At 36.6% G+C, this 25,286-nt stretch overlaps 1 protein-coding gene across 2 annotated transcripts; it reads left to right on the top strand.

Annotated features, from left to right (window-relative positions):
- Positions 1-24,908, top strand: LOC306846167 (CDK5 and ABL1 enzyme substrate 1-like). Of its 2 annotated transcripts, XM_079379308.1 has the most exons (10): positions 1-3,817; positions 12,552-12,623; positions 13,116-13,208; positions 14,334-14,411; positions 18,055-18,160; positions 18,901-19,054; positions 19,333-19,436; positions 21,059-21,165; positions 22,159-22,366; positions 22,654-24,908. In XM_079379308.1, the coding sequence occupies exons 1-10, from the start codon at positions 3,273-3,275 to the stop codon at positions 22,792-22,794; spliced, it is 1,608 nt and encodes a 535-aa protein (XP_079235434.1). In that variant the 5' UTR covers positions 1-3,272; the 3' UTR covers positions 22,795-24,908. The 2 variants fall into 2 exon arrangements, with proteins under 2 accessions (XP_079235434.1, XP_079235435.1); XM_079379309.1 differs by lacking the exon at positions 14,334-14,411.
- The last annotated feature ends 378 nt before the right edge of the window (positions 24,909-25,286 follow it).

A 25,286-nucleotide genomic window follows, 5' to 3' on the forward strand; every position in this document is an offset into this window, starting at 1 on the left:
TCATTGGTCACATCAATGACCCATTTATTATTGAACAGTCTGGGAATTACACAAATTTTGTACACAAATTTTAATATCAAAATTTGTCCAATATTTAGTATCCACTCAACCCATTTCTGCCCAGAATGTGTCTTCAGCTAAAGTGGCCTAATATAAATCTCTCCAGTTTGAGGGCCAGGCCTGACCTGTACTGTTGGCCCCCATGAGCCTTTGTTTGGCAGACGCCTCTGCTTCTCCTTTCATCCTCCCTTGAGATAAACCCCTTGATGGACCTTCTCGACTCTGGTTGAAAGTGCAGCGCAGCCGCCATACATCACAGTGGAGCTGGTCCGTTTGATGTGGGGCTGCTGTGGCCCACGGGTGGGCTGGAGATAGACTTCCTCACAGTTCCCCCTAGAAACTCACTCATCAATCCTACGGTCTGACCGCAGATCTCCCTCTGCCCGGCCACCTCTGCCCTCTTGACCACAGAGAAGCAACAACAAGAACGCTCAGCGTCAGACTGGGTGACGTTAGGGCAGAAGCAGCTATCCGTCACTCCGATTAGGCTCCTGAAAATATATAAATCACCACTTAAATTGGTATCTTATTAAAAACAACTTATATTTCTAACAAAACTGACTGATATCATGTGACTCCTAAATTTCTTAGTCACTCCCAAAACAAATGTATTTAAAAATAAAACTTTAGTCGCATCACATGAATCACGTTTTACTCCCTGAACCCAACTGATAAGAAAAGACTGATAGTTCTGATAAATCACTTTCACTTTCAGTTCCACAAGATCCCAGTTATTCTAGCTTCTTATTCCCAACCATCTGCTGTCAGAAAACCATCAGCAATATTTTTGTTCTCAAATCAACGTGAAGCTGTTGCCACACAGTGTGCATCATGACTCACAATAAGGTGCCAAAATCACTTGAGGGGGAGGAAACCCCACACAAACACAGGAAGTGCTGCATTTCACACAGGGACAGAGAGTCTGAGGTCTGTGCTCTGCTCCACTGATTTTGGGATAAGATTAACCTGGCCGAGAGTTACATTATTGTTGCTTGTGACAGCACAGCCTCAAAAAAAAAAAAAACACTGTGAAAAGTTGTGTTATTTTGGTGCGTTATGAGACTGAGGAAGTAATAAAACAGCACAGAATGTGCAACCAATTGAGGATCTGTCAAATTAGGAGTGGAAAGTGAAAGTAGGTCTTGTTTTATTGATGTTTAATGCTGATATTTGACTTTGTCCGTCCAACACAATAGTCTTTACAACTTTTTTGTCCCTGAAAACCATGGATGATATGCAGATTCTGGGCATAAAGGAAAAAAAGGAAAAACATCACTAAACAGCTTCTGTGGTGAAGGAGTTGCTTACGTATTTCTTCACTTGAGTATCCGTCATTACCGTAACATGGTTAACTCAGCATGTTAGAATAATGTCATTGACCTGAGTGCTTCTGACTGAGGAAGGTTATCAGTGGGGAAGAATTCTGACCAGATGACAGAGCAAAGGGACCACCCACTGTTACTGGAGCATGGATGTTGTAGTCCACATTTACAAGAATCTCCTTCATGTAGTCGCCCAGTTTATACGAGCTCTACGAGATGGGAGTCCTCACATGTAACTAGCTGTGTAACCTACAATATTCCCAAATTGCACCACAGTCTTTTAATTTCATTAATAAACGCCTCTTGTAAGCTAGCCAACTGATTGAGAAAGAATTTCTGAGTATCTGTTACAAACGACAAATGAACTTGAATCTCAAATATTTCATCACTGGTTTATTTCACCTCCCTCATTGATTTCATCACTGGAATCTATCTCACTCGCATCATTCATTATCTGGTACAAAAAAATAATAATTTGAACATTTAAGCAACACTCTGGCGCCATCTGGTGAACACCTTAAAGAAATCATTCTTTAATCGCCACATAACTTCTAGGCATATGCATATAACTTAATTATCCACTAGATGGCGTAGTGATGTTGAAAATAACTGCTGTCTTTAAAAAAACAGCCAGTATTTTAGGGCAACTGAGGAAGTTACAGTCAGTGAACGTTTGATAAATTGTGCCATCATGAGGAGTTTCTTCATTTCAGCTTAGTTGGGCAGAAGAGGAATCCATAACACTCACACATTGTTTTTATATTCATGTGTGTGACGGTCAGTTACTAAATCATCATAGGCTGGACAATGCAACTTTAAATATGAAATATGTTTTGGAACATGGTTGCCAAACCAAGGTGGCCTGCAAGGTTCCCATTTAAGTATGCTAAATTGTATGCTTGTTGTGTACTTCATTTCCTAACACACTTAAGTGCACTTTGTGATAGTTTCAAATTAAACACTTTAAATTTAAAATAAAGTAATTTTGTTTTAGTCTTTTTTTGTCATGCTTATTTTGATGTCTACCTACGAAAGCACATCTAAAGTAGTCTGATTATCATTTAACTATAGTATTAGGCTACTAAACTGCAGCTTCATCACTAAACATACAGTATATACATGACAATGACACACATTTCAATAGAAATGGCAGAAAAGTGCCTATATTTTCGTTTACCATGAATGCTGGTCAGTACATTCAAGCTACACTTTTACCCTTGCAAGCTTACCCAGTTATGTAAAATTACCCAAGTACATTTAAATACTAAATACTAAAAACCCTTAAATAGGCAGCAAGTCTATTCCCAGTTGTTTGAGGTGAATTGAAATGTTATTTGAAGGCACAATAACGATATCTAAAAGGGCATCAAGATATCGTGCTACCTCGGACTGTTCGTACCTAAAATGTTTACTTCTATGTAATTTTTAATGTCCTGTCCAAGTAGCCCAGAAGGGCGGAACAAAAATGAAGGCAAGGGGGAAAAACACGCAGGCTGTGTTTCAAAACGTACTGAGCCGCCTAAAGTAGACAGCATTTTTAGCACCGAGGGCGTGTTCAGCTAAATGAACTAAACCGCTCTCGAACGTGCTTGTCTAGAATTCTGAGCTCAATTCCCAAAGCGCTACCGAATGCTGTCTAGTTAGGCGACTCACTATGTTTTGGAACACCGTCTTGTTCTCATGAATCCCCATTGGTCAGACTAAAGCTCCTGCTGCCACAATACTGCACACACGTGACCCAGCTTTTCTGTACACACACACACACACTCAGTAAAACACAGCAGGCACTTAAAAGCCAACGCCATGGCGCTTTGACCACCAATTTCACCCCATATCCAAACAATCACTATGAACCCTCTCCGTTGACAAACACGCACTCTCCCACGGCTAATGGCGAGCGCGCTGCAGATGAAGCACTCCAGTCTGGAGCACACACGGAAGCGCGTAATAGATCCACGACGGAGGCAAGCTGCACTCTCATTCCTCAGCAACATCTCTCTGGACGGACGACCCGTGCAGGATGACGGGGAGAATCAGACCGAGGACGAGGACAGCTCCAGGACTAGACAGAGCCTGGTTTCTGCAGTGGGCCAGCAGGCATTGGCCGCAGCAGCGAACCAGGCTCTCAGCAGTGCCCGAGCTGCTGGTTTCATGACTGGGATCGCGGGTCCCAGCGCGGCCGCCGCTGCTGCTGCTGCTCCTCCTCCTCCTCCAGCGTGCGGAGCGGATGCGGAGGGGGATGTGTGCGGCTCTCAGGTGCTCCAGTCCGTCTTCAGCTCCCCCTTTTCAGCAGTTCCGCCGGCTACGAGAGGGAGACTTCAGACGTACACTCAGGGAATCCTGCCTGTGTCCTTCTCCAGACAGTCCAGCCAGAACTACTGCTGTCTGGAGGGAGGGCAGATAGCTAACTCAGCCATGGAACTGCAGAGATCCAGGTAACCTTGTGCACTGGGAAGGGGACAGGCCATTAATTACAGCAATAATACACTAAGCGGCTGCACGAATTATTAACATGCAAGTTCATTTGTGTTAATCACTACTTGTATATGCAAATTTGCAGGGGCGGAATTATTGATTTGGGGGCCCTAAGCAAATTTCAGCTCTGGGGCCCCAACACAATGACTATGTGCTCTTTTACAACTAACCCTTATTTTGCTCGCTCGCTCTCTCTCCCTCTCATAGTTTATAGTTTATTTACCCCATCACAACTTAAGTAAATAATTAGTCAACCTAGGCCATATTAGGCTACCTTGTTTTGTTTTCGGATCACAAAAGAAGACATTCTAAACAAAAAAGGCTTGCACTTGTCCATTCAATTAATTGTAATCTTCCTCAGTCTTTTTACAAAAAGGATTCAAATGTCATAATATTATCCCATGCAACACGTTCCATATTCCAAGTGTTCTTAAGCCATATGGTAGGGTTTGCAGAGAAACAAATCGAAAATGTAATCTATTATTAAGTGAAACTCTCCAGTCATTGCATTCGTGTGTGTGCATGTAGGAAATGAAACGAGACACAATACTTTTTTCTCAGAGGTTAATATCTGCATTCTGATACAGTCAGACAGGATTATACAGCCTAGAAATTGTGCAAAGAGTGCTCTCTCTGTAATCACTGAAAGCAATCATTCACTTCAGTTCATTGCGATCTCACAATGCTCCGTTAATCAATGAAGCTGTCTGCACTGCTCAATGAATCTCTTATTTGCATTGTATCTCACGTTGGTATAATGAGAGGATTCACGTGCTTGCAGAACTCAGCACTTGAACAAAACTCTGCGTTTTGAGCAGTGAATGAACATTTAATGCTCTCCAGAACACAAATACACACTGGAGTGTTTGCCAAATCTGTTTTGCCAATATCAGATGGGACCCCCTGATTCCCTAAGTACACTAAGTACACGCTTACCTCGCTTATTGGTTAAGTCCGCCCCTGCAAATATGCACCAACAATTCTAATCCTTTAAATTTAGCTCACTTGTAGTATTGCCTTTATATTGATGTATAATTAATCTAACCAAATTGCAAACCAAGTGCCATATGAACAACAAATGATTCTAGAAATAAATGAATCTTTCTGAGTCATTTTTGTAAGCACTTTTAACCGACTAATGTCAAGGTGATTTTTAGAAGATTTATGAAATCACTTCTCAAGTTGACCACAGGTGTAGTTCCTCACATAAACTGAATATGTTCCACTAATGTATAGGCAAAGTGTCTTTCCAAATACATTTTATTCAGTATATCGATTGTATTAACACACTTTATTTACATTTCACTTGTGTGAGAAGCAATTAATGCTATCTATCTCTAAAATAAATGCAATTTGGGTTGATATTTAGAATTAACAGAATTGCATTCTTGCATAGTTTTGGGGGGCACCTGTCAAAACATAGTTCTTCAATAATGTAAAATTATTTGCAATTACGTTGTAATATGAATACTCTGATATAAAGACTCTTATTTTAAATCAGTGGTATGGTAATTTTCAAACTAAATTCAGACAATAGATATAAATACTGTACAAAACAATGTTTTTGTACAGTAATGGGTCCCATTAGGTGTCTTTAATTGTTTGATACAGTGTACTTTTTTAGTTGTATTGCAAAAGTGTTTCACAATATTGCTATTGAGGTGGGATACAGGTATATTTTTAGAGGAATACAGATTATAGAAGCTGTGAAGTGAGGGATTACCTAGACGTTATTGAAATGGGAGATTAGCTGCCATTGAACTAATGGCCCCATTAGACACATTAAACACAATCCCTGAAAAACAAATCAATAAACTCCATTCAGACTTTTCTACAGTACATTGTTCATTCATTAATATCGTAAGTGACCTGCATTCTGAGGATACTACCGATGACACAGCTTGCATGGGTGAATTTCTCAGTTCACCTGTGCTTACCAAAACATTTGAACAAGAATTTAAAAGATATCTTTACATTTTTTTTTTATTGAATCACTAATGGTTTTATTTAATCACTGATGTTTTTAATAATCACTTTTCTCCTTGACAGCATTTAAAAAAAAATCCTCATTGTCAGAACTGTTTAAATGTAAAAACCTATTAATATGGCCCTTAAAACTCTTCAAAGCATATTCATCTTCTAAATGTGCCCTATGAAGAAAAACACACAGTATCTCTAAAGTACCAGGATCATATATTTAGCATGTTCATAGTGACGACTGTGTCTAATCAGAGATGAGCAGGTGGCAACACTGAAGTATCAGCCAGGCACATTAGTTTCAGTTCCAGCCAACATAACCACAACATTTCAATCTCAGCCGAGCTATAGCACTGGTGTCTGTTGCTCTAACTGTTGCTTTACAGGCATGCAAAGCTCAACCAAATCTACAGTCATTAACGTTTGGGTTACAGTATCTTTTACTTTCTCTTTCTAGCATACACGCACACACACCTTCTGCACCTGCTTTGAGTGCTTTAATGTGAACATATGCTGTAATTTGAGACACTAGTAGAGGCCATGCATGTAAGTTGGATGTCCTTTGTTCAGTTGCTTTGTTTTGGAGCCAGAGAGACAGCAGGGAATGTTTTTGTGAATATAGATAATATGCAATATCGCACTTTTCTTTGGTGTTTGTAAGAAAAGAGTGAACCAAAATGGACTAACGCACAACTGTTTTCTCATGACAATAACTGTTTTAGTGCTTCACTGTGGTACTGACTGGCACTGGACTGACCTGAAACCTAATTCTTGCTTAATTTCACAGTAACTATGTGTCTCCTGTTGGTTTAGTTGTGCAAGGTACTCAGAGATGGGTCAAACAATGTCCCAACATCTAAATGAACTGGTTTGACTCCAGACAAATGTAATATATCTGAATTATTCTTACTATGTTTGGGTACTTTAAAACAATCAAATAAAATAAAGTTTAAGGTCAGATATAAACAGTGTCTTTTATTTTGAACTATCACTTACAGAGAATGCCAGGACACTTCAATTGTAATGCTTATAGATTCTGAAAATGCACATTTTTCATTTAACTTCAAAATGATTCGCCATGTATCAGTGCAATTTATTCGTTGTGAGGACAGTTGTATTGCCAGTCTAATCTGCTGATTTTGATCAATTGCACACGTGTAATTTTTGAGCTATTCAAAAAAGAGTGGTAAAAATAATGATGGTTTTTAAACAGGTCTCCCAAAATAAACCTAGTTTACAATTGGTTGAACTAAATGGGTATTCCCACCCCAAAACTCACTTCATTATTTGAGTGCGTCTCCACAGGAGTTAGCCTACAAATAGCTAACATCCACTGCAAAAAAAGTTAATCGGTTAATGGTAAGTTCAGTAAAAGTTAAATTTACAGTTCCTTTTGACACTTCACTTTTGATGGTTTTTCCCTGAAATAACTGTTTCTTCTTAGTTATGTACATTAAGGCTTTGTAGTTGTTAAATCAATGTTTATTTTATTAATTTAGTGTCATATGTGGTATACCATGATGGTGGATTTGTATTTGTGTGCATGACACTGTGCATCTTCTATGTATTATTTACCTGAGCTTGTGGAAAAACTACAGCACTTGGGGATTACCTTTGACATGTGGCCTTTTCGTTATCACTTGTTTTTTTGGTGATATAAAGATGCAAAGCTTTTTTAGTACTTCAGCAGCTTGGTATATTAACATTATGGCAGTTAATTAAGTATATATATATTAGTTTTTAAACTGTAAATTTAATCAGTAAAAGCTGAAATGTTGCTACCTTATTTAAGGTTAATTTCTTGCCGTTTTTTACAGTAAACTTCACTGATTTTTTATATTCATCTCTGCATATTAAGCTCAGATAGGAGAAGGTATTTTAACATTACATACTTGTCCTTTAAACAGTGTAGGACTTGTTCTAAATGGGCAGCTGCTAGAAACAAACACAGGTTCCAGGCAGGATGCCCAGTCTCTGCCCTGACCCCCCCCCCCCCCCCCCCCCCCCTCCACTCCCTGCCTCTGACCTCCACTTCCTCTCCCAGACCCCCTCCTGCATGGGCTGCCACTTTCCACCAGGAAGACCAAAACCTTTAGAAGCACTGCCAAGAGTAGCCTGTGAGGAGAGAGTGTGCAATGTAATTCTGTCTCTCATGTGCTGGAGCATGCCTTCAAGAACAAAATGTACACACACACACCCTATATAATCCTGTTCTTCAGGGCCTTCTGTTATTGATTGGGCGGCCCAGACAAAAGCATTATTGCAACCCTGTCAGGTCTGACTGTGTGAAGAGTGTGGTGTTATGTAATTCCTGAGCTCTAATGGGTGGCTATACATCTGTGCAAATAGCCCGTATCTCTCTGGTGCCTACTTTAATCTTGCCTCACAATTGCAAAGACCTCCAAGACAACAAGTAGAGGGCTATAAAATTTTCAAGGGTTTAGCTGTAATTTACAGCATAATACCGCATTGCATTTTACTGTGGGGGAAAAAGTATCTATATCACACTATGCTATGTAAAATAAGCGTTAAACCGTTTCCATTATGGGGATTAGTGTTCTGCAGCCTTTGGTTGGAAATGTGGACCTAATTTACTTTTAATTATTTTTATAATGTAACGTTGTTACAGAACACAATTTGATACAAGGCTGGGAGAAAATTGTTTTAGCGATTGATCAACAGGCATCATTTTAGATAAAAAAAAAACAACCTTTGTACATTTCTAATGACTGCAAATTTGCACAAAATAATATAATAGTAGTGCCCGACATAATTATTTAACCATTTAAAAGATTACTTTAAAATAGGGCATAGCTAATCACTTGTGTTCACATCATTTCCTGCTCCTGTCCATTATGAAGTAAATTGTAGAATTACTACTATAAAAGTTACTGTTAAAATACAGCAACTAATAGAATACACTGTAAATTCATTTTAGAGTGCATGAATGAGAAAGAAAGAGAGAAAAAAACAAACAAACGTGAACATTATTTATATGATCTACTTTTTCCGAAATATCATGGTTTTTCTTTTTCCACATATTTTGATGTATTTTTAAGCTTTGCACCTAATTTATTCTTAACAAAACACTGACATTTCCTCCGGACTCATTATTGGATGGGTTCCATAACCATTAAAACGAGTCATGTTTTGGATGGACCATGTCCTTTTCCTTTGTGTTGTGCGGTTAGCTGACATTGCTGAGAGATTATGCTGGCATTTTTTTCCAGTGAAATAAATGAAGTCAGGAAAAGGTTTTAAACCAGAACTTAAAACCAGTATCGGATGTGGTAGGAATTGCAACCAGGCAAATTCAGGCCAAGACATGATTAAAAAAAAAAACAAACCATGGGCTGCTGTGGCTTGTTGCTCTGTTTTTATCCTGAGAGTTTTCAGGAACACTGGACTTTTACAGGATTATATCCCACCGGTTACTTAAAACAATGAATGGTGGTATTGAGGATTGAGGTAAAGGAATGCTGTTGTGTAATGGCAAGCAGATGTGGCAGGAATAAAGGATGGCATGTATGTGGATTCATCAGTAGGGCGGAAAATGGCATAAAGTGAGATTTTACGAGTCAAGTTCACAAACGAGTAACCTCTCATGTTTAGAAAGCTGCTATTTGCATGGTAAAGGCCCAATACAATAACTTCTGTGCTTTGACTATCAGTAGATGACGCTTGTAATTCCTGCTATAGATAAACTGTGAGAAAAAGTCTTTGCTATAGCCTTGTAGATTGAAAAGCCTTTCATAAACATTAGACACCTTGTGGATTGATGTTTTGACTGAGGTCATTTAGTTTGGTCTGGTCATGACCATTGTTTTCTTATCATTCCAATGGTGTAAACTAAAGCATAATCACCCAGAACAATGAAAGTGTTTTTAATGAAAGAACACACTAAGGCCAAAAAGACACAAGTATGCAAGTACTTAAGTACCTTAACTTGTTGATATTTTACTAACTTGACAGTAGTTGAACTGAAAAGGAAAACTAGTTCCATCTCAAATGATGAACTAGTCACTGTGCACTAACCAATAACCCTATACAACAAGAGTACTGTTTGTGGAGTATATCAATTTTACTAGCATTTTACTAGTTTTCCATTTGAAGAAAATTACATTTAAAATGCACCTGATGGCTGCTATCTTAAATACATTTATCTGTGACTTGAATGCATAAAGTATGTGATATTCTTTTTTAGACACTTTTCTTTTTTTTATTAGTAGACACTAATGCAGCATCCTCTTTCAGCAATCCGAGAAAGCAGTGTGTAGTTCCGTTTTGTTTAAAATTTGGTTCTGACACTTTTTGGAACACAACAGCACATGAAATCAAGCTTTTATAGCTTGAAGCATTGCAGTCTAGTATTACCATTGAGTATGTTTTGGGCCAAGTTGTTTGTGAAGAATGACACAAAACCAGCAGTGGTTCAATTACACTGGAGGGAAGTTTATTTTAGATCATCATGTAGAATAGTCTTGTTGTAGGCAGCCTGTGCTTTGGTGCTCTCTGGTCTTATTTTTTAAGGCAAGTGTGGGGGTTTGGGCTTATGAAGGGGCCTTGTTTAGTTGTTTCCTGGGATAGTCCATGAAATACATAAACATCCTGTGGGAATTGAGGCTCACCTTATTGACATATTGATTTCTTTATCCTCTGTTTAGCATTAATTACAGACAAGTGCCTATGATTAATCCTCCTCTTGCTATGGTGATCATGTGATCATCATTGCCCAAGGTGACAGTAACAAGTGCACTGAAGACTCAGGCCACTTACCAACTAGTGCAGGGGTTTTCAAAGTGTGGGGTGCCAGAGCATGTCAGGGGAGGCCTGCAGAGTGGTTGGTTAGTTAGTTAATTAAGGCTGCCCCTTTACCCACACTGTTAGAGCAATTCATTTTTTCATGCCACTTACTGTATTCAATTTATCTACATAAACTGTATGCCATTTTAAAGCCGAATTGACATTTAATGTCATTTTGAGACATTTGATTTTGTCATGTTTCAGTCAGGAGTCATTATGTTTCTGCCAATCTGTTCATGTGAATTTGGCTTCAAAGTACAACCTCTCTCATATTCTGGGATTGTTTCGGAGCAGCCCAAGCTGTATTTTTCTAAATCGCCAAGCATGAGCATATGATATGCAAACTACGTCTCTTGGTTGGATAAAGAAAACCAGTGTCGCGCTCACGCTAATAGTAGTAATTTTGATGGATGATGATTGTAATCAAGGTAAAGACAGTTACAATGACATACAACAGTGGTCCTTATATGCACTTGAGTCCATTATTATTGATGCATAAACAAGCTGTGTGTATGCTCTCGGCACACTGATTGCTATAACATTGCATTTTTGTATGAACACATTTCTATATTCTCAAAATGCATGTCCTGCGAGTGTGATATAATTGTTTTTTTTTTTAAACGCTATAACATTCTATTTAAAGAATCAAAAAGTCCTAAAACAATGTATCACTGTTTCCTCTAAAATAAGCAGCAAAACTGTTTTCAATTAAAATTTAATTTTTTTTAATTAAACTCATTCCATAATTCAGGTACTTTACACAGTTATTGAACCAGACTGAATCAACAATGAACTGGTTTCAACTGAATAATGACTGTTTACTGTTGTCTTTTCAGAGCTGCTTTACAGCAGAATTGAATTCTGTTTGCATCACTGAATCATTATTTCACTTTTAATCACTGTAAAACTGCTTTGAAACAATCTATTGTAGAAAGGGCTATATAAATAAAGGTGACTTGACTTGAATGGAAAGAAGAATGAACTTGAATGAACATTACATACAGTGTACTTTTGTAGTGGTCACACTCTTATCAGGTGTCTGTTATTCGTCTGGTTTCAGAGCTTATTTGGCAGGAGCGCAAGCATTCTTCAGCCCACGTTTCCAGAGATACAGGTCTTTGCAACAAGGCCATGCTTGACCTGCTTTTCAGTGCTGCTCCCTGCTTTTGAAAAGCAAATATGAAGAACTTGAGCTCGGAGTGTGTGAGCTTAGAGGAAAAACTGCTTATGATAATGTCTTGAAATAGAAACAAGTGTTGATTGTAAGGCTTTTTCTCAATCTCCCTGGTGTGTTGTCCCTTATCAGCAGACTAATAGATGTTCGTTATTACCTCAGCTTGTGAGAAGGAATGTGTTTTGTGAAAGTGTAACTGACTTAGCCATGACTTATCCTCTTACAGGGGCTTGTTTCTGGAGCATTCTGTGTGTGATCTCATATTACATCAAGAAAATACCAAAGTCGAACACTTGTGCTGCAACAGGTTTGGTACTGATGGGAAACTTTAACCCGAATTTGAAGTAATGCTCTAAAGCATAACATTCCTGTGCGCTCATTCAAGCTTTGTTTGGCAACGTGCTAAATCATAAGTTGGTTATATGTTTGACTAAATAGGAGGTGCGCAAAATTCTGCAGTTGCTATTTTTGTACATAACCCTATTGTGTGGAAAAACTCTAGTGAAATGATTAATTGTTGAGTAAGTTTTTTGGTCATGGCACATGTAAGATTGACATTCAGACTGACATTCAGGTTCGAGTCTTGCTTGCAACATTCCCTTTTACCATTCCAGTAAAATAAGCAAAATTTACATACCTTTATTTTGTTTTATATATGAACGTGTCTACTTACTACTACAAGTATATGACTGATTTTATTAAATGGAGCATTACAAAATCTTTTTGTTGTTAATTTGCAGACGGAGACTAATATCCCAGCGTTCCTCTCTGGAGACTCTGGAGGATATTGAAGAGAATGCCCCTCTGCGCAGGTATTACCAGCAGGACCATAGTTGTTTTGTGCTGAAACCTTTCAACGGCCAGAGGCGTTACTTGGTTAATGTGTGATTCTGACAGATTGTGATAAATTATTGCTTGGGTAACCCATCTAATTGTTCTTTCAGTTAACATTATGTAAACCTTTTTACTTTAACAAGACTGGTCTCTTCAGACGTATTCTGATTTACTAACAGTGCTTGAAGTTAGTTACACTAGGATAAAGCTTGCAAATAAATAAGAGTAAAAAACAATAGCAGTAAGTGTAAGAAAACACACAAGGTCAGAAGTCAAGTAAAAAACTGATTTATATAGCACTTTTCACAATACACATTGTTTCAGAGCAGCTTTACAGAAAATCATAATGTTAATGTTAAGAATAGTATCTTATATTTAGCAGATTAGCTGAGATTTGCTCTATATTGCCATAAGGATATCAGTATTTATTTCTCTAATGAACAGTGTTGATGCTGCTTTGTTTCATCTAGATGCCGAACTTTATCTGGCTCACCCCGACCAAAGAGTTTCAAGAAGGTCCATTTCATCAAAAACATAAGACAGCATGATATGCGCAATGGAAGGTATGCTCACGGCCACCCAACGGCCCACACACAGACATCTCACAGAGAACAGCACCCACACATCAAGTGTTTCAGCAAAAGACACCCCTGAATTTATTAATAGATTTTTCCTGGTTCTAATTTTTTATGAATTGAAATTAAATGTGAAATTTGCTAAATTATTTCCCTTTTTGATTAAATTTTCCCTGGATAATCATGTGCATTGCAACCATCATATTTCTTCAAATTTTATAAGGTCATGCCTTTTGGATATAATAAAAATAAAAAATAAAAACAAGACCACTTGAAGTTGTAGAACCTGGGAAAGGAAAGGATTTTTTCGTTACTCTCATGAAGATGTTCATCAGTGTGTGTGTGTGTGTGTGTGTGTGTGTGTATGTGTGTGTGTGCATGATATTTTTTATCTCTAACTGACCCTCTGCTATTTTAAATTGATAGTTGAAGCAGACACTCTCTAAAACCCAAACATTTGGGGCATGTTATTAGTGTTTTTTGTTGTTGTTGTTGTTGTTTTTATATATAATTGATTATAGAGTGTTAGCCAGATACTCTCTTTTATCTGAATGGGATTTTGAATGGGTGTGTTGGAAAACAAGAGGTCGTGACCAGCTTTGTTTTTCCTTTAGGCTTTTGAGAAAATCCATAAAATAAACACATTTGCAGCCATCCAGTGAAGTGACTGACTTTTGTTTTGTAAAGCTAAATGCAGTGTTTGATGTGTCAAAGAGCTTTTTTTTTCTGGCTGTACTTTGATCCAACATATTTTTTATTTTGTGCTTTAGATCATTTATTATTGATGAACTTCTGAAGGAAATATAAGAACTTGAAAAGCCTTGGCAGAATATTACATTCTTAAATCCTTTGTTTGTTTGTAAACATGATCAGTTCTCAGTGATCTCAGCCAGGTTTTAATTTACTTCAAAGATTGTTTTCACAAGCAGTTTACCTTTTTGTTTTCTTCTGATCTTTGTTGCATAGTTCGTTCAGATACATTCCTACATAATATATAACATACTATTTCATATCAGTTATTTACTGTGTATCTCTTCATCTTTGCCTGTGGTCCTGACCTCTATATTGACAGAGTTCACTTCAATTAGTTTATGTATCATTTTGTCTTTATAGGATAGTCCTTATCAGTGGCAGAAGATCCTTCTATAGTGTTTTTTCTGTCCTGCCCTATCGAGATTGTAGCCAAACAGGGTATGTATTCTTCAGCATGTAAATCTTCTTTTCATTATCATCCTTTTTATCCCTTCACTTTCGAGTCCTACTATTTTTTTTTTTCCTGGCCATTATCAAAGGGTCCAAAAAGAAACATTCTGTTTCCTTAAGTAATCTTTAAAAAAATCATATTTTACATAAAGTATATACACTGATTTTTTTATATAGTGTTCTAATTTATTCAGTTATTTTTAGACTGTATGCACAGATCATTTGTTATAAGTTTTGTATCATGCATAGCTCTCCCGATTTTTGGTAGTACGTGTGTAATTTCAGTTCAGAGAGTCTGACCAACAAGCTTGGGCATGCTTTACATAGACCTCACCCTTGACTTTACCGCTTTTTTTTTCCTTTTTTTTATCTAGAACAGGCTTTTTTTTAATTACCAGATCTGCAGCTATATAGCTATTTTCTTTGACATTTAACAAAAATTTTCTAACTTCTAATGGAACATTTTTCTTACCTACACCTTGGCAATGCCTGCTTTCCCATTGTTTAAAGCTGAAGCTGTAATACATTAAAATGGTTTCTCCTATCACTTTTTTAAATGCATAGACAACTGCAAGTAAGCCATTTTTAGGTTTATTTTTCTGAAAAGTGAGAGCTCTGTGATGGTGCTTTCAAACACTTGAGTATCTTGAAAATCTACAGCTCAACCAATGGTGTAAATTTGAGGTGAAAACTAGAAACAGTTATTTTGGATTACATTTAGTGATGCTAATAGAAATGACACACTTAAGCTTTAACATAGTTTGTGCTTTTTAGAGTTGAGGCCTGCTTAAATGTCTCTTTACAGAGTAAACAATTCAATTCAAACAGTTCAACTTGCTTTGAGCATAAGAGTGGAGGCTCGTTGTTGGTTTGTTTTTAATGGGAATCTCATTCTTTGGATTTATTACTGTCTTAGACCTTGTGTCCTGCTGTATCTGTATTCACATACTTTATTAATAATGACTTGCTTCTGAATGGCTAGATGTTGGACTGTTTAAGATTCTATTCACTACTAAAAAAAATGTAACTACTAGTGAAAAAAGTGTTAATATTAATGGTTTAACAGAAACTACATGTGAATAATTAGTGACACAGATTGTGAAACTGTATATTAACCTGGACAAAGGGCAGCGTTAAATCCATTTAAATGTCCTTTTTATGGCTACACTTGTATTTATTGAGGTACTATGGAAAGCTGATAAAACCCTTTTAGAGATAAACATTATAATCTCTGTATTATAATGTATGGTAGACTGATAAATACAGACCAAAAGTTTCAGACCACAAGTGAACATGCATTAGTTTGCAATTTGTATTATTTAATTTGAATGTCTTCCTCACTAGGTGTATTATTGGCTTTTTAAGTTTATTCAGGAATGAACATAAATGTCAAAATGACTTTTTTGGTTAGTCCATGTTTTGTAGAGCTGACATGAACTTCCAACACTTAGTGATCCATGTTGTCTATCTTGATTTGTTAATATTCCAATTCCAATGGAAGAAAGGAAATCTGACTACAAAGGGTTAACATGGTGAAAAGCTGATTTGGATATTTTGATTAGAACGTTAGCTAATTTGCTTAAGTTGTTGATTAAATTTGATGTTGAAATACTGAATGCTTCTTTGTTTTCAATGTGATCTCCAACATTTGGAGCCCCTTGTACATATAGTATTATATAACTGAGTCTGCTTAGTTATGCATTCAGTATGATGAATGGCTCATGGCAAAATTCAGCATGATTTATTCCATTGATGTTTTGGCTCGGCTGATTGGCAGTAAAGTGCAAAGTATTGACAGAGCAATCTAAGTGGGGTTGTCCTGGATAGAGTGACAAGTTTATGGACAAGTTTTGCTTGCATCAGCGCCACCATTGGCCGAAGAGTATTAGATGCTCATGTATTCCTGATTGAGTGCTAACAAACTAAAACACTCACAAGGTTTATGTCAGCAAACTGAAGGAACGAGTCAGGTGAACTGATAATTAGCTATGGGATTTATACACAGTGGATATATGAGTTACCATGGACTCTTCCTGAAAATTTGGTTTTGTTTTTTAAATATTTATATGAAAACTCTCAAGGGCACCTGTTCTTATTAGTTCTTGCCTAATGCTTTTCCATTCACCAAGCTGTTTGAAGGGCTCCTGTGCACATTACCTATAACTGCTGTCTATCCTCATGGGATCTGAGATTATTGATGCATCACTAAACATCTCACAAAAACTCTGTGCTAATGCTAAGTTCTGTCTGGTGTCTACTAATAAGACTCTGCTTCTAAGTCTACACATGAATAAGTTAGTTATGCTGTAGTATTTTTAGTCTTAACACATTTATTTGGTATACAAGCAGCCAAATTAAAGTGGCTTATTTGGTCTTTTACTTAAGTGTTAATTTTTGTGTTTTGTTTCTCCACTCTAGTAATCCTTTATCCATTGACAAAATGTCAACATTATTTACAGATGATCTAGATAACATTGTGTGTATTTCTGCTTCATATCATCACATGCCAAATAATCCTTAAATCCTCAAGTATACTGCAAACAAATCATGATGTTAGCAGAATTAATTTAAGATAAGTTGCATCAATGAGAAAAACTTGTTGAATGACTGAAACACTTTTTACAATTAGTACATAACTGTGGCTTCTGGGTGCTACTAACAGTTTTGTAGACAATTTTCTTTAGCTATGTGAAGATAACTGAAGGCTAGAGAGTGTAAAGTAACCATTTTATTTTTTATTTTCTTTATTTTAGATGTTTAAAACTAATTGGGCTATTGGAATTAGTTTTGGAAGTTTATTTTTTTAGCACTTCAACTTAGGCTTAAGCAACTTAAGCAAGCTGGCAAGGCAGCATTTCTCATTTATGTTTTTTTTTTTATTAAATATTTTATTTTATTTCAGTTAATGATTATTTTGTTTCAAATAATGATTTTTTTTAATGGTTTTAGTCTTGGTTTAACTTTTAGTTGACAATAATAACCCTCGTAACATGATTGAAACCTGTCATAATGTTATGAAATTTAATATAACTGTGATGCAATCTTAAAAAACGTCTCGCATTCCTGTCATTTTTGCAGGGAATTAAAAAGAATTCCCTAAATTCTTCTTGTCATGTGAGAGGCTGATTTATTTTATTATTCCTGGACCCTGAAAATAACCTATATGTGCTATATTAGCCATCCTTGATTCTTGAGGCATGAGACAGTAATATTGCAATTCATTTTTTACTTAATATGTTTGCTGTTGTACCACACTATAATTTAATGATGCATTATTTATACATATATTTAATTCAGTATATAATGTTTTAAAGTAACATTCATCATATTAGAGTTGTGTAAGTGTTTAAAAATGATACAATGTTTGGCATAAGAATTTTGTTTGTACAGTATTTGGTTTAATAACAGCACCAATGCTATATTAAGGTTTTTTATTTCTTCCTCTTAAAGCCAAACATTTAAAATGTTACACTTAATTTCAAATACTTCTTAAGCTGAATTAAAAATAAAATAGCCAAGCAGTGAGCACAGCAGGTTATGGTGGCAAATGGTGTAGCAGCAGGTTAAGCATGTTTGCCAGTACAGACTGCTGTCTATGGAGGGACTCTGAGATGTTCTCTTGCTTCAGCAGGGATGTGAAGGCAGAAAGCGGACGCCAGCGACACCCCTCGGGTGGCATGAGTGCCAAGGAGATGGTGATCGGCCTGGAGGGTGTTGAATTGGGTGCAGATGGCAAGGTGAGTGTACAAATAATTTCTTTTTTGTTTGTTTAGTGTTATCAATTAGAGAGATTTTACTTTTTTTATTACAAAATCTGTACAATTTCTGTTTTCAATTTCCTTTCTGTTTGTAAATAAATTTTAGGCAGCGGCTATTTGCGATAGATGCTATTTACACTAAGTGCAAATCGCAATAGATTCTATTTACACTGTTAAAATAGCAAGATTTTCTGCTATTTATACTACTTATTGCAAATAGTAGCAATTATCTGCACCTCAGTATTGTAGTACATTATAAAACAGTACGCAATAATAACGTATTGTGTAAATAATAATTTCAATTCAAATTATTAAATGTATGCCATAAAACCCTCCATGCACCTACCCTAACCCTACCCAATATTTTATCTTCAACTTTTGAAAATAAATGCCTTTCCGATGCGATATGAGATTTGAAAAGGGAGAAAAAAAAATTCGGCAAAAGGCAGATTCGAACTCGATTGCGTCAAAAAGCATGTGCCTTACCATCTACGCCACTGTAACTGATGTTTGATGTGTCTTTTGTCAGTGTTGACTCAATCACACATTGGTAGATGGAGTTAGTGTAAATAGCCTCTGCCAACAAGGCGGGCTATTTGCACTTAGTGTAAATAGACACTCCGTAAATTTTATGGCCACTTTTGTGGCTAAAAAATTTTTTTCTCCAGTGTTATGAAAGAAAATCTTGATGACTACAGTTTCTGGAAATCTCTTCACAGACAGTGTCATACACACAGTTCCTGTATCCAACCAATGTCCTGGGTCGTCGAAACACCATCGACTCCACGTCGTCTTTCTCTCAGTCTCGCAATGCCAGCCACCGCAGCCTCAGCCTGGCACGTGCCAACAGTAACCAGAGTAGCCTTGATACCGGTGCGTGTGCCAACAACTTGTCATGGCTCTTTCATTTTGCCTCAATCTCCCTAATACGTCCCGACAAGGGGCTGCTTGTTTGGTTTTAATGAGCATTTTGGTAAGACCTCTGATTAATAATGTGTTATTTATTAAGCAGCCTTGAGCAAGGTCATAAACTTCTTGATACAAAATGCTTACCATACAATTGCTTCTCTGAATGTAGAACTGCAAATGTATCAAGTAGTATATTTGTTTTGAGTATTATGTGATTTTATTTGCCTTCTGTTTTCTCTTAGGGAATGAAATGGGAGATTTCAGGGAGTACGACCCCAATCTTCTAGATGACCCGCAATGGCCATGTGGAAAGCACAAAAGAGTGCTTATTTTTCCTTCATACATGGTGAGTTATCATGCAGCACAATGCAAGACTTGGCCGATTCACAAGTGATTTCTGTCAACTGTATTTATTTAGTGGCAAATTGCTCTTTCGTAGCTTAGGATAAGGGTTTTCTATAGTTTTGATGCCAAGGACCATCAGACCTCTTTCCTAAAAAATACAAATAGAGCTAAATTTCATGTATATAGATTTATTTATGCTGTTTAGTAAAAAAAAAAAAGTTATATTATTTGTACAAAGCCAAAGTAAAATATTTAATTGACATTAAGTTAACAGCATATCTTTTTAAGTCATTTTATGACTTTCTTATTACTATGAAAATAATGGATAAACATGAACAGAAACTTTTTTTAATATTAAAATTAACAATGTTCTAGGGAGTGTCTTAAAATGTTACACATATTTACTAGATATTTTACATAAAAATGCACTTTTTAAATTTTATTTTGTTTATTTCAGATTTTTAAAACTAATCGGAATACATGAAAATAGAAACAAATGTTGATATACATTAATAATATAGAAATATTAAATGAATATGGATAACATGGCTGAGAAAATGCAAAATATTTACAGTAAGTTCATATTAGGATGGCTGACTTTTGATCGCATTATTTGCTATCTTAACAGATCAAACACAGTTTGAGACAGCTGAGATCTTATCTGAAACTAGAAACACACATGAGATGACCCGGGTCTTTTTCTCAAGAGAGACATTTGAGAAGCAGGAGATTTTAAGCAACAATTGAGATGCAAAGGATTTTTTTCCCCCTATGGAGTACTTCAAAAAGAAAACAAAAGTCAGGTCATGTTTCATGTCACTCAGTGATGTGACTTTTATTGTTTACTGTTACAGACACATTTACAGTGTGAACTTGAGTCCCTAGTTATCAGTTAATTAGTAATGAACATTGTGTAGCAGAAATACCAGACTGGTGACCTTGAAAAGTGCTTGTCTTACTTCCAAACACTGGAAGAAACACTATGCCTTTGTTTTTTCTTTTGTATCCTCTTCTTTCTGTTGTTGGCAACTGTAAGTACTTTTTTTAAAATAGCAGCTAGCGTCTGAAAGTGATTTTATCGTGCTTACATAACAGAAAACTATGTTCATTTCCTATTCGGCTCTGTTTTTGTTTTTACATTGTGCAGTAGACACGTACTTGAACTCAAAAACTCAGACGGATCAGGAGACAGCCTTCCCCTTCCTTCCATTGGTTGTAACAATTGCCATTGTGTTCTATGAAGGAAAGTTACCAGCAAGAATGTATAAAGGAATTGACTTGCGGTTTCCATAAACATTTGGGATAAAAGAACAAGGCCCCAGACGGTTGTATTATTATCTCATATGCAACAACAAACATTCATTACGTCCATTCCAGGACTGTATTTGAAAAATTGGAAGTTATGATTATCGTGAGCATTAAAGTGTAACTCTAGGAGCTCGATTGAGCATGGCCAAGAAAAACGCTCGTTTTGAATCTGCAAATTGTTTCCAGAACAAATCCAGTCCCCATGCTTTGAAACTGGGCAAATGTTTCAGTGAGCCATTGGAAACCCCTTGTGATATGTCTGTACTCGTATGTGTTTGACAGCCAGTCTCAATAAATATTCACTTTTTTTTCCAGACCACAGTCATCGAGTATGTCAAACCTTCTGATCTCAAGAAAGACATGAATGAGACTTTCAAGGAGAAGTTTCCTCACATTCGTCTAACACTGAGCAAGATCAGAAGGTAAGAATGTTGGGATGCAGTTCTTCTTATGATTGCTTTATGTTGGTAAAGCAGCCTACATGCTAAACATTTAATGCCAAGTATTTAAATTACACACAAAACCCTTTCATCACAACAGCAAGTATTTTCACGACCAAATAACACTGACATTTTTTAAACCTAGTTAATACTGTGAGACATGCAATATCGTTTTGAGATGGATGTCATAAAGAGCCATTTATTGAGAAATGTTGTTTTTAAGCAAAGCAATTTTTGGATTCCATTTCATGTTTTTTTATCGTACAATATTGTATTTGGAAATTCAAACAATTCATGTTTAAAGTTAATAATGAAAATATTTATAGTCAAATGAAATATTTATAATTCTTTAATGTTTGAATAAACCTGACAAATAATGTCAAATAAATTAAATCAATTTTCTCAATAAATACATAAATCAGTCAATCAATCATATCTCAGCAGTGTTTTGGAGTAGAAAAAACAACACTCAATGTATTTCTGGTTCAAAATCATTCCAAATGTTCTTGCAGATCACATAAATATTACATCATTTCTATCTGAATCAACCAAATTGGTTTTTGACATCACACTGATTGCCAATCCTCGGAAAGCAGTGAAGAAATGAAATAATTCAGTTATTCAATCAGGATTTAATCCTTAACACAGGTCTTAATACTTTGCAGAGTTAAGATTGGTTGTAATTTGGAATCAAACCAAACCAATGGCCAAATTATTCACATGCTGCAAGTGTGAATGCCAAAAAAGTTTGCCAGCTAAACAAAGCAGATTGTGGTTTTATCAACCAGCTCTTGATTTCTTATGAGCTGCTAAGAAGAAAGGGTAGAATGAACTGGATGATATCAAGTGTATTTGCAAATTGTTTTTGATGTATTCACTGTACAAGAACTTGTGACAAGCCAAATATTTACAATATTTCATAACATCAGAGTAACCCGAGTACTGATGTACGTGGCTTTTTGTATTATGTTCTAGCCTGAAGAGAGAGATCCGAAAACTGGCTCAGGAGGAGTGCGGCTATGAGGAGTCCACGGTGGCCATGGCCTTCGTTTACTTTGAGAAGCTGGTGCTCCAGGGTAAACTCAACAAACAGAACCGCAAACTCTGCGCGGGGGCCTGCGTCCTCCTCGCAGCCAAGATCGGAGGAGACTTAAAGAAACACGAAGTCAAGCTTCTGATTGATGTGAGTTTATCTTTGCACACTGACTCTTTTAGCTCCTCACCTGAAGGTCCCAAATTGAGGGCTTGCGACCACAGCTACTAAACAGATGTTATTTACTCAACAGTCCTTAAGATTGATGTTTTGTCTCTAGATAACAAGTGTAGCTATAATGGCACATCTGGGATTGAAAATAGACTAAATGAGCATTCTGTAAAACTCATTCTGTATTTTTGGATGTTTCTGTGTTGTGTAACAATGGTCTTTGATTGCTGTTATATAACGAGAACTCTTGATCTCATTCTCTTTAGAAACTGGAGGAGAGGTTTAGGGTGAACCGCCGAGAGCTGATAGCCTTTGAGTTCCCCGTTCTCGTGTCTCTAGAGTTCAACCTGCATCTTCCAGAGCATGAAGTCATGCCTCATTATAGACGCCTTCTGCAAAACTCCTAGCGACAGCCCCATCAGGGGAGAGTCCTCCTTCTCTCCTGATCTTCTCATTCCAGAAACCCCCTATGCACATCACCAACGTCCACTATCATCTCCAGATGTTGGAATAAAGACACTATTCCACTGTTCTCTTTTCAGCCAAAGTGATAACTCTATATTGAACGTTTGTTTCCACTCCAAGAAGCTACTTTCTAAAGGGAGTACCTTTTCCTGGACTGTTGATTTCTCAGTTTACTGAGGACATTTTAAAGTGTTCATTTGTTTTCCTACTTACAGGGTTGTAAGTGTTAAAGCTTAAGTGTTAGAAGGAATAGCAAAAATTGCGTCGTCATTTGCTCAGCCCCATTATTCTCAATTTGTGTGCTGTTATTTTTTCCTGTGAAACACAAAAGGAAAATTTTGAAGAATCTTCATGTTGTTCTTTTCCATACACTGACAGTCTTTAGTGACAATGGCAATAAAGCTCACCATACGAAACACACCATAAAGTTCTTCAGAAGCCATACAATAACTTTTTGTGAGAACATTTTTGAGGGATGGTTTACCCCAAAATTAAAATCATTCCAAATGTGTATAACTTTCTAGGTTTTTGTCTATACAATGAAAGTCCATTTGGTCCAAGAAATATGGATAAAAAAAAAAAGGCTAAGACATTTTTCAAAATGATCAACTTCATCCATGTTTGGAACGAGTAGATAATGACAGAATTTTCATTTGTGTAAAATATCTCTTTAAACATTATTTCCTGAAAATCTCCCCCTTCACTACAACACTGAAAGTTTCATTGTGTTCCATGAAAAAAAGAACAGCATGCCGGCTGGAACATCGAGTAAAACGAGTCGAGGGTGAGCAAATCATGATGGAACTTTTATTGTTTGACTTTTCACAAAAACTGGCCATTTCTATCAAGTTTGGACTGTTTGAGTTCACATTCTTTCTAGAGGTTACAGTATTCCTGTATTTTTCCATTCTTCTTCATATTTCCTTAATCCCAAAGTTTGTCACTCTGCCAAATCTGACTAATTTCGCTGCACTCGATCACTCTCGGTTGAAAGCCTTAAAAAATAGTCGAATGATTCTGAAGTATGTGACTGTTCCTTATGTACGACAAGTGCACTTTTCAAGTCTTGTGAATGGCAGATCTTTATGGCATTTGCAGAAGCTGTAGGTGGAGGGTTTTTCATCTCATTTCTCATTTAAATTCATTTCAGCCAGCAGTCCCTCTGTTAGTGTAACCACCAAGCAGAAATATGTTGCGGACAGTAAGAGTGGCATCTGTGGTGGGACTTAAGGGGTACATTTACGTACCCTTGTCGTTTTTTTTTTGTTTTGTTTTTTTTAACCGTTGTGTGTTGACTTTGACAGTTTAGTGGTGTGGCTTGCTGCACTCATGGTTACTGTGGTCGTGCTCTATGTTAGAGTGGATTCTGAGCACATTTGTAGTGCTACACTGTATGAAGCAACATCAGGTCATACTGCTGATAATCAACGCTATTTTGCCTAACTAGGCTCAACAGTGGGGGGAATAAAATCTGTATGACTAATATGCTACGGTGTTGACTAATGCATGTACACCAAAGCAGTGTTAAACCTGCGTTTGACTTGTAAACGCTTCTTTTTGAGAATATGTTTTGATTTGATGATTGGTTTAAATCTGATTCCTCTGAACCGGATATTTTCTGTCACCATTGGTGGTACAGAATTGTGTGTAAGCTGAATTTTATCTCACAGCGCACATACTGTGTTACTACATTCATAATCCCGTTTTTAAATGTGTAAAGTGTATAATGTTCACTATGCACTACTCAGTTCCATAAATCAGTTATAAACAACAGTTAGAGATTGATGCAAAATAAAATCAGTTGAAAAGTATCTAATAGCAGAAGGAGTTTTTAGAAGAGTAATGGCAAACTTGCATTTAAGCATTTAGTTCTAAAATGAATATTGCCTAGAATATGAAGAGTTATAAAAGAACAAGATTTGGCCTTGTGAAATGCACTTTAGGATTTGTTAGCAAGTAACTGGGATGCCCAAAACAGACGAAACATTTGTACAATGCAGATACATTTGTGTAAATATGCTGCTTTGCTTGTTCAATAAAAAGCTAAATTTTAAATATGTTTGTCTTTGAAAATGTGATTTTATGTCAGTTCTGAATGATGCTGCAATATAATTCATATATTGACCTTCTTATAACTTATATACTTGTGTATATAACCTTCTTACTTGCTCAGTTAAACCTGTCATTTTAAATATTTTGCCTAATTTAGAGAAATTTCAGAGCACACGTCTGTAGCCGTTGATCCTTTAACCGTCACTACGACAGTTTTTTTTTTTTTGTAATTCTAATTTTATGTCTAATTTTATCTAATTATGTCAAACAATCACTACCACAATCTCTTAAACACCAGCTCCTCTTGCTCCTTCTTACTAGGGACCACAAATAATTATTTGCTTTATTAGTCCGCAGTTTACCTGGTAAGTATACAACCCAA

The sequence above is a fragment of the Barbus barbus genome, assembly GCF_936440315.1.
Source record: "Barbus barbus genome assembly, chromosome: 26".
Lineage (NCBI taxonomy): Eukaryota > Metazoa > Chordata > Actinopteri > Cypriniformes > Cyprinidae > Barbus > Barbus barbus.